Below are 10409 nucleotides of genomic sequence, written 5' to 3'. Positions count from 1 at the left end.
CGCCACCTAGTGGACGGTGCAGGAAAGGCTCGAGAGCGTAGACGGCGGTCGCCAGAGCTCCCGCGGTCGCAAGGCCGGAGCGGCGCTGAGCTGCGAGGGCCGCCAATACTGCTTGCAGCTTTAATTTTCTTTGATGTACTAAGATGTAGACAGAAAAAACTGTGTTTATGGTCACATCGTGATTTTACATATTAGAACATGCACAAGTTATTAAAGTTCCGTTAAAAAGGTATGTCAATGTATTACTTAGGTGTCTAAACCACACTGTCCTTATTATTATCATTATTATTTTAAGAGCAATTAAAACATACAAAGTGGATTACGTCCGTACTGCACCTCAGTGACTGTAAAGGGTGCGACGGCGTACGGAGCGGCGTCCGTACTGCGCCTCAGTGACTGTAAAGAGTGCGACGGCGTACGGAGCGGCGTCCGTACTGCGCCTCAGTAACTGTAAAGAGTGCGACGGCGTACGGAGCGGCGTCCGTACTGCGCCTCAGTGACTGTAAAGAGTGCAACGGCGTACGGAGAGGCGTCTGTACTGCGCCTCAGTAAGTGTAAAGAGTGCAACACTGTCTGAAGTAGGTGTCCATATTATAGGAAGCTTCACAGTTTTAGTGGAGATTTACCTTTCAGTGAAAGGGTTTAGCAGGTAAATGTTTCACTCTGTAGGTCCTAGAAATATTTTTACAAATATATAAAAATTGTTGAATTTAAAGATCAAACCTTCATGTGTGAATTGTGAGAAGTTACACAACAGCTGATCTGAATAGCTCACAAATAATAAGACTTTGTTGCTTTGTTAAATCAAGTTTGTTCATTTCAGTGAAGGTGTGTGAGAAAAATATATCAGTGTCATATTTCCACAAAACCACATAAACACACTCACACACATGAATGAGCTTTACTCACCAATCATGTGGTTGGCAACGTGAATCTGGATCTCCCTTTCTGTCTCAAACGTCATTTGGCATTTAATACACTGGTAGGTTTTTTTCTAGAACAAAAAAAATATTTATAAAGATTATAACAAAAAGAGCACAAACACAAGCACTGAAAGTATAAATGTGGATTAGAAACAACAGATCAGCAGGAAAACAAACTGAACAGACACTATCAGCTATTCTATTACACAAAAATAGAGTTTCTGTTGTCATAAGTGACCTGTTGCTTCTTTTTCATTTTTGCCTTCAAAAGGGGCAACTGAAACCGAGCAGTAAGGAGGTGATCCTCCAATGAGAGGGTCGGGGGTTTGATCCCCACCAACTGCAGTGTGCCGAAGTGTCCTTGACCAAAACACTGAACCCATTGCCCCAGATATACTTATTGGTGTCTGAGCGACAACATAATGCTGAGTAAAACATGTAACAGAAATGTGTGTGTGTTGGTGTATTTTGGGTGTGATGTGTGTGTGTGTGTGTGACTGCAGGAGTAGAGCTGTTGTCTTATTTTCTTTCTTTGATCAGGAAGCACTTCTGTAATTCATGTGATCCTTTTTTTTAAGTGTTCTTTTTTTTCTGTTTTATCCTGGATTTTTTCTTCCTTTTTATTGGTTAGTTTTTTTCCCTGCAGCGTTTGTGTAGCATCATTCTGTAGCTTTCTTATTCCAAAGATTTACACACTGAATGCTACACACTTAAATAGCTACACACAGACACACCACAGGTCCCGGGGAGCCTGACTGTCAATATCAAGTAGAGCGAACAGCTCCCACAATGCTGCAGCCCAGCCCAACCGCAGGACCCGGTGGGCTTGGCTGACACACACCAACACACACGAGCACACGTGTGTAAGCTGCAAACACACGCAGTGACACGCAACAACAAACACACACTGCCTGCTGCACTCCTGGAAACATCTCCATCTGGTAAAAAAGCTCAAAAATCTGATTTTACTGTGAATGCAACTATTTCTTATTTTAGTAGTTCTAATAATCAGCATCTTACCTGCAGCAAAAAAACAAAAGTGACTGCTGTCTGCTGCAGGTAAGATACTGACTGCTCATATCTCCCTTGTTTTTCTTACCTTGGGTGCAGGTGAAGCCTCTGTCTTTTTTCCTGCTGCGCTGCTTTCAGGGCTGACCTCAGGGTGATCCGACTGGACGTGACTCTCCAAGTCCTCAAGGCTTTCAAACTTCACGCCACACTCTGGACACCTGAGCGTGGTCATGGCCTTCTCTGCCTGCGAGTCTCCAGGCGTCACTGCTCCTCCCTGACTGGGACTCTGGCCGTTTGTTCTCCTAAAAAAACATTTTGAATTATTTCAGCTAATTTCAGTTATCAGACATGTAGCTAAATAAAAAAAAACGTGTTTTTGCAGTATTCTGTTGTAAAATGGGGTCTGAATGACCCAAACACAGCATACATAATCAGGCAACAGAGCCAGGCTGAGGGAAGCAGAGGATCTAACAAGGAACTGAGGAGTCCTGGGAAGGCCATTACAGACTGCAGACAGGTAGGAAAGGATCTGAAGACAATTGGAGAAATCTGGGAATCTAAATAAATCTGGAACATGAAGAAATCTCCAGATTAACTCAAAAACATTAAAAACACTTAATTCTAAACCACAGAAAGTCTCACTGAAATAAACAGGAACATCCTGTTAGAGAAGATGCAGTAAACTTGTGATGACATCAGATATTAGGAGTAAAAACAAAAATGTTCTGTTATCTGTTGAATTCCCTCTTAGTTTGAGAACTCTTTAACTGGATTTTCTTAGCCTGTATCCCAGTCGAACCAGACTTTCAGCTCTTAAATTCTCCAGTAAAACCAGTATCTGACTGGCCTGCAAAGGATGGAGACTAGCTGGTGCACAGCATTCCTGATGGAGAATCCAAAATGTCTCCAAACGTTCTCAGTTGCAGTCATGTACACCTGTCACTTAAATTTTAAACATGTTCAAAAATTTGTGCAACAAATTTATTCCTAACTCAGAGTCATCGGGGGCATCTCAAACATGTCTCTTGATCTACAGTTTGACCCCTGTAGGAGCTCTCCTGTCAGAAAATATTAAAGGCTGCAGCCCCAAGTGCCCAAATCTAAAAACCATATTGATGATTAAAAAAAGGTAAAAAAAAGTCTGCCTGTCTTTGCCTCTAAAGTGAACTCCAGCAGATTACATCATAAACGTGGGCATCAAAATTATATGCACAACCGTGAATATAGTTTTACAAGACGAGTTCAAACATAAGCTACGATTTGCAAAAGCTGGACGCTCAAAACAGTTGCAACACTTGCTGGTCACAAACACTCAGAAACTGCAGTTGATCATTTTCCAACAGTCACAGCTCAGTGAGATACTGTCGTATTTTACCTCAAAAATCCCTTTCAAACTTTATTGTAGACGCAGATGTGCTCCTTTATATCAACGGAACACGAGGATAAACACCACGGTTCTGATTGTGCAGTAATAAAATACACCAAGTTTTCAAAAACATAGAAAAAAAGATTTCCGGCTTATTAGAGCTGTGTGTTTTTATTGCTGCAGACGAGTGCGCTGAGGCCTGCTTTAAAGGGATACTGAAGGTTTGTGAGGAAATGTCCTACCTGCTCATACAAGCAGCACAGAGGCCGTACGGCAGCCCGTTCACGTCCAGTTTCACCAGATCACCTTTATTCTTGAACTCCTTCAAGCAGAAGGCGCATTTATATAGCTTGTGCTGCTGCAGCTGCCCATTGGGGGAGGATGAGGCCGAGCCGTTCCCCCCGCCCGCTCCTCCGTTGCCGCCTGCGGCTCCTCCTGGCGCCGAGCTGCTGGAAAGCTTCTGCATGTGGAAGGTGCCGTGAATTTTCAGCTCCAGGGTGGAGGTGACGGTCTGCATGCAGACGACACAGCGGAAGCCAGTGAGGGAGTTTCGTAGGTCAGGGTGCATCTGACAGTGCTCGATGAACTCCTCCTCGCTCTGCAGGGGCATCTTACAGATCCGACAGGTTCCTGTGTCCAGGCTTTTACTGTGGGTCACCTGCAGGGAGGAAGGGCCAGAGCCAAGGCGAAAGGTAAACACACAGGGTTGAAGCCATTTTTAACCAAAATACAAGAATCCATCTCAACAATTCATCAGTATATGGATGTGTCACGTATGGACTTATGATCATTTTCAATAAAAAATGAAGAAATTTTGTTGGTAAAGAAACTAGATTTATATAATCCTGATGAACACATTATGAAGTGTTTGGGTTTGAACCTTCTGATTATTTTGATTCACAGCTGCACAAACTGAAGATGTTTTAAAATACTCCCATCTTTCCGTTTTAACTATAATCCATCATTTTTCTCACAAATAACATTCAGACACCATGTTCACATCTTCAGTCCTAGCAGCAGCACAAACCTTGTGTTCGGTGAGTGTCAGCAGAGATGGGAAGCGCTCGCCACATATCGGACACATGTAATGTTTCGCAGGGCCACGGTGCGTCTGAGCGTGCTCACGAAGACCATTCTCAGAGAAGAAGGTCCTGGAACACACATTGCACTTGTGGTTTCCTTTAATGAAATCCGCCTTCTTCTTCCTGGAACCTGACACATGGAGGTATTTGTTATTATTTTAAGGAGATAAAACACCATTTAAAACCAACGGAGCAGCACTTCTTACCAGCATCATCTTCTCCCGGCCGGATGTTGTGGTCCCGCAGTCGGTGGTTCTGCAGGAGGGACTCCATGGTGTAGGCCGCTCCGCAGATATCACAAGCATACATCGGCTCTGAATTATCAAGCTCCTCCTCTCCACCGCTGGCCTCGTGGCTGTTGGCTGCATCTCCCCCCTGGGACGATCCTCCCCCAACCACTCCACTCTTCAGCAGAAGGTTCTGTAAATCCACCTGTTCCACAGCAGCAACTGTTGCTCTTTCAGCTCCTCCTGCACCACTTCCTCCGCCTCCTCGCTTGGAGGTCTGAGCAAGCCCATTGGGTGTCCCATTCTGACTCCCGCTGCTCCCCGTTCCACCTCCATTTCCCTCAAAGATGCAGTGTTTTTCACGCAGGTGCCTCTCCAGCAGGGAGATGGCGTGGAAAGCTTTGCCACAGAAGCGACACGTGAACTTCTTGCTGTGTGTTGTGATGTGACACTGGAGTTCTACTTCTGTTCCAAACGTCTCGCCACAGAAGATGCACTTTCTGGGTTTGAGTCCTGAAATAAATTCACCTGATTATCACAATGCAAAATTGAGTTTTTCCTTTATTCTCTGCAACAATCAGCACCACCTACATCATGTTCCTGGTTTTTCTCACTATTAGTTATTAGTTATCACTCATCAACTCTCTCCATAGATAGGACACGACCATAATCCTTTAAAAGGTGATCTGTACCTGCAAGGCCTCCAGGAAGGCCTGACCTTTGACCCAAGTGGTTATGTTTAACATGAAGCTGAAGATCTGCCTCCTTTCGGAAGTCCCAGGCGCAGGCGGTGCACCGAAACAGCTTCTTCTCATTGCTGTGTTTCACTGCTAAATGCACCTGGATGAAGAAGGACAGAAGATAGAAGTGAGCCAGTTTCAACGAGCTGAGTGACACCTGGAGAGAAGGAATAACTGTGGGTGTTTTTTTACCTGGATAGAAACCTTGGAGTCAAAGACCTCCTGACAGAGTGTGCAGTGGTACAGGACAAAGGTGTGCATGTCCAGCAGGTGTTTCTGCAGGTCGTCTACAGAGGAGAACTGTTTATCACAGCTCTCACACACGTACTGTGTGGATGTGGTGGTGTAGTGCACCGTCAGGTGTTGAAGCAATGCCTCCTGGGATTCAAAGTCCTCTTTGTTGCACTGGGGGCAGGACTGGCGCCTCAGCAGCATCTCCAGGTGTGACTTCAGGTGTGCCTGGAAACCCTCAAAACTGGCAAATCGTAGGTCACACTGGTTGCACGGATAATCCCCATTGCTTCCCACAGATGGGGTGGAGTCCCCTCCCGGTCTGTGGCGTTTCGGAGAGGAGATCTCGACATCAGAGGAGGCGGGGCTGAGGTCGGCAACCTTTGCCTGCCGTTTGTTGTTGGCCAGCGGGATATTTTTGTGGTTCTCCTTTATGTGTTTGGTGAGCTTGAGGAGTGAGCCGAAGATAGGAGAGTTGGTGCAGTAAGGGCAGGAGTAAACCTGTACATAAACAATAACCCTTAATTGATAGAAGATTATTCTAAATCAACTTTTCATGTTAAAATAATTATTTACAGTGAATTATAATTATAACTTTTCAAACTCACCTATAAAAACTCATGTTCACAAACTCTATTTAGACCATTTTAACAATCTGGGGCTGAAACGATTTGAAACTAAAAGATTTGATGATAAAGTTTTCTTTAATTTGTTGTTTATAATTAATGCTAGATGCAAGAAGGCATTAAAAATATGGATAAAGAAGTTCCACTTCTTGTGTAACAATGAACTTATAGACTCAGCTAGGTTTTTGTTAATTACCTGAATTAGTTGAGATACATTTTGGTCTAAGTTTGCAGAAACATTATTCCTTTAAGTGCTTTAACAAACCCACCTCCATAAAGGACTGAGATGCAGGCTGGAGAACAGGAGATTCCAGTTTGGCCACTGCGCCCCCAGACGCAGTAGCTGAGGTGCAGTGGGTCTGCTGAATGTGCTCCGTCAAAGACGACTCGGTGAGGAATCCCATTGAACACTGGTTGCAGAAGAAGGCATGGTTCCCCTCTGGAATGGGAGAAGTTCTGTTAAATACTCACAGTAGGAGCAACAGAATCAGCTTGTTGAAATATTCGGACAAAGCAGCTTTTGTGTAGATTTGGCACACCTAACGTGGTGGACCCGGCCAGGATGCCTCCAGGCAGGCAGTGGGACACTCTGATGTGCTCTTGCAGGGAGTTGATGTCTCCGAACATGTCTGGGCAGTAGTTGCAGTGAAACGCTGTGACATTGGTGAACTGAAGCAGAGGGAAGGCTCCTGCTGTACCTACAGTCCCTCCACTGGAGCGGTGGGCTTTCCGCACGTGCTCATTGAGGTTGTAGTGCGTCGGCAGAGTTTCCAAGCACAGCTGACAGGTATGGCTCTGTTGTGGCTTATCGGCGTGGATAGTCTTCAGATGGATCTCCAACACAGCCAGACTGTGGAAGTCTCTCTTGGAGCAGTAGGGACAAGAGTACGTCACTTTGGCCCAGGTCCCTCCTGTTCCTGTGGAAACAGAGAGAGATACTTTTACAACAAGAACTCAAAGTATTTAAATCAAAGTGTTGAACAAGAGGAAGACGTTTTCAGAAAAATTTCCACAAGTCCAAATAAAGGTTGAAATGAGCAAAAATATCAACTATTTGAAACAACCTGACCTCACTTCTGACCCAAACTACATCTGCAGAATTTCTTCAGCTCAGCTCCATCTGTGTTGCTGAATGTGTCCCTGTCCCAACGTACTGTACGTTACAGATTAGTTATTACAATGTAAAATGATAAAAGAGTTAAAAGCAAAGTCAAATAAACCTAAAAGATTACACTTTCAAACACGTGAGCTAATATCTAAGATGAAGTGTAACTAAATGAAAATCTGAATCCAGTCTTTAGTTCTGCTGCTGAGACAAAGAAAAACTACATGACTTTTAAATAATTCCCTTTTGTTAAATGTGTTTTTATTGTGTCGTAGTTGTTTATTGGGAAATATGAAGTAACAGCTGATCAGCAGACATAAACACAGAACAGACTTTGTGCTCGCAGAGAGAACTGATGATGAAAATAAAAACAAACTACCAAATTAATCGGGTTTTATAATTAAAAAAAGCCTTGCTCTGAGTCCAAAGTGAGATTGCACTGACTGCTCTTTGCTGCAGGTAAGATGCTGACTGATCATAAAGAAGTTACGAACCCTGATGGCCCAGGCTGATCCCCACATCGTCCGCACTATCAGCTTCTCTCCTGCGACCTCGTTCCGCAGCCTGGCTGGGCTTCAGGGTCGAGTCTGGTGTGGAGCCTCTCTCCAGGCTGGCGCTGGAGTCTGGAGTGGCTGAGCTCATGGAGGCCACGCTTCCCAGGGCAGGATCTGGGCTGGCGGCGCTGTGGTTGGAGTCAGGCTGGCGATGGCTGTCGAGGTGGCAGTAAACATCTTCCACAGAGGTGAACTGCTCCGCGCAGACGGGACATCTGAGGAAAAACATGCAAGGTTTAAGTTTTACGGAGCTTTGGAAGCTCGGGAAAGCAAAGCTGTGTCGTACTTGTGTTTTCGGTTGGCATGCTGCGTTTCTATATGCGTCAGCAGCGAAGCCTCGTCCAGAAAGATCTCAGGACAGTGAATACACTGCAGGTCGGCTCGGTCCGACAGCTGGGGGTGTCGGGTCAGGACGTGTTTTTCCAACTCATCGGTCTGACTGAAGGTCTCCTCGCAGTAATCACACATGTACAGATCCTGGTCGAGGTCCCCCTCCCCTCCCGCTCCTTTCTTTCCGCCATCTTTTTCACTCCTCAGTGCCAGATGCTCCCTGTTCTTACGATGAGCCTGGTACGATAAGAAGGAGATAAATGACAAAGTTTTCACACCCTTTTGTCATATTCTAACCACAAACTTCAAAGTATTTTATTGGGATTTTATGTGACAGACCAACACAAAGTAAAAAAGTGATTCATTTTTTTACAAATAAAAATCTGAAAAGTTAATTCTTTGTAGAACCACCTTTAGCCGCAGACCCAGACTCAAGTCTTTTGAGGTTTGTCTCGACCAACTTTGTACATCTAGACACTGAAATTTTGTCCCATTCTTTGTAAAACAGTAAAGCTCAATCAGTTTGGATAGAGAGGGTCTGTGAACAAAAGTTCAGGTCTTGCCATAGACTCTCAGATGGATTTAGGTCTTGTCTTTAACTGGGCCATTCTAACACAAGAATATGCTTTGATCTGACCCGTTCCATTGTAGCTTTGGCTGGATGTTTCAGGTTGTCCTGTTGAAAGGTGAACCTCCGCCCCAGTCTCAGGTCTTCTGCAGCTTCTGACAGGTTTTCTTCCAGGATTTAGCTCCATCCATCCTCCTATTAACTCTGACCAGTTTCCCTGTACCTGGTGAAGAAAAGCCTGCCCCCAGCATGATGCTGCCACCACCATGTTTCACAGTGGGAATGATGTGTTCAGGTTGATGTGCAGTGTTAGTCTTCGTCTCATCACTTCCATATAGGTCAGATTTGTGGGCTAACTGTTGGCAGATTGTCCCACAGGAGCTGTGGATCTCTGCAGCTCCTCCAGAGACACTGTAGGGCTTCTTGGCTGCTCCTCAGATTAATGTTCTCCTTACCCGGCCTGTCAGTGTAGGTGGGTAGGTTTGCAGTTGTGCCATATACTGTTCAATCCATCGTCTAAAAATGGAAAGAGCTCCCAGAGATGTTCAAAGATATTGTTTTTATAACCTAACCCCGCTTTAAGCTTCTCAAAGACTATCCCTGACCTATCTGATATGTTCCTTGGTCTTCATGATGCTGTTTGATCACTAATGTTCAGTAACAAACCTCTGAGGCCTTCACAGAACAGCTGAATTTATACTGAGATTAAATTACACACAGCTGGACTCTAGTTGTTATTTAGGTGACTTCTGAAGAATTTTAGTTCATGGCAGCAGAGGAAAGAGGATGAATACTAACACTGCTACACTTTATAGATTTTTAAAAAAATATTATTTATTTGAAAACCATTTATCATATTCCTTCCACTTCACAATTATGATCTTTTTTGTGTTGATCTATCACACTACATGTCAGTAAAAAAGTTTGAAGTTTGTGGCTGGAATGTGAATAAATGTGAAAAATACTTTTTGATGGCTCTGTAACTCATAAACACATGAAGTAATTTTAGGAGCAGTTGGGTCCTGGGTTAGTTGATCTTGAGAAGCAGAAATCTACAGAAAGAAACAGGATTTACCTGCATGTGGCTCTGCAGGGACGAGGTGGAGGAGAATCCGCGCTTACACACAGAACATTTAAACGGTTTGCTGGAGCTGGTTGTGTGATTAAAAATAAAATTAAAAACGTATAAGTATATTTGTTGCAGAGATTCTCCAGTAACAAGTTCAGAAGCAGTTACCTGTGGGTTTTCAGATGAATCTTCAGATGATCAGAGCGAGAAAAAGCAGCTTCACATTCCTGACAGCTGTATTTTTTATCTCCTAAAGGATTCAAATACAAAATCAGAAATTATGGCTTAAGTTTAAAAAAAAGTTAACATTTTCAAAACTTCAATCTAATTCTTATATTTATTTATTTCATTTATAGAAAAAAATTATGTATATCTGGCATCAAATGGCCAGTCACAAATCTGATAAAAAAATAAACTAATTCAAATGAGAAAAACTGAAAATTCATTTTCAGACTCAAAGACGTTCAAAAAATATTGTATGGATTTAAAAAAAGACATCATACAAGTTGAATGTACCATAATGTCCTCAGGACACACCTGTGTGCAGTTCGACTGCAGGACATCAGGTCCTCAGGAC

The 10409-nt window shown here is 43.8% G+C and overlaps 1 protein-coding gene across 4 annotated transcripts in view; it reads right to left on the bottom strand.

Moving 5' to 3' along the window:
- Positions 1-909: 909 nt before the first annotated feature.
- The window catches only part of znf423 (zinc finger protein 423), a gene marked incomplete at its 3' end in the record, with an annotated part of 88719 nt that continues 79219 nt past the window's right edge, over positions 910-10409 (bottom strand). For 3 of the 4 annotated variants that reach the window (XM_025002288.2, XM_025002289.2, XM_025002290.1), the window contains 13 exon segments: positions 910-994; positions 2023-2236; positions 3543-3958; positions 4328-4512; positions 4589-5122; positions 5302-5449; positions 5542-6081; positions 6476-6645; positions 6746-7123; positions 7806-8080; positions 8152-8432; positions 9839-9914; positions 10001-10082. In XM_025002288.2, the coding sequence (XP_024858056.1) occupies positions 910-994; positions 2023-2236; positions 3543-3958; positions 4328-4512; positions 4589-5122; positions 5302-5449; positions 5542-6081; positions 6476-6645; positions 6746-7123; positions 7806-8080; positions 8152-8432; positions 9839-9914; positions 10001-10082 (3384 nt within the window). 4 annotated transcript variants of the gene reach the window in all.

The sequence above is a fragment of the Kryptolebias marmoratus genome, linkage group LG11 (genome assembly GCF_001649575.2).
Source record: "Kryptolebias marmoratus isolate JLee-2015 linkage group LG11, ASM164957v2, whole genome shotgun sequence".
NCBI lineage: Eukaryota > Metazoa > Chordata > Actinopteri > Cyprinodontiformes > Rivulidae > Kryptolebias > Kryptolebias marmoratus.
The sequence above is the reverse complement of the archived record's forward strand: the minus strand, read 5'-3'. Positions and strand labels throughout refer to the sequence as shown.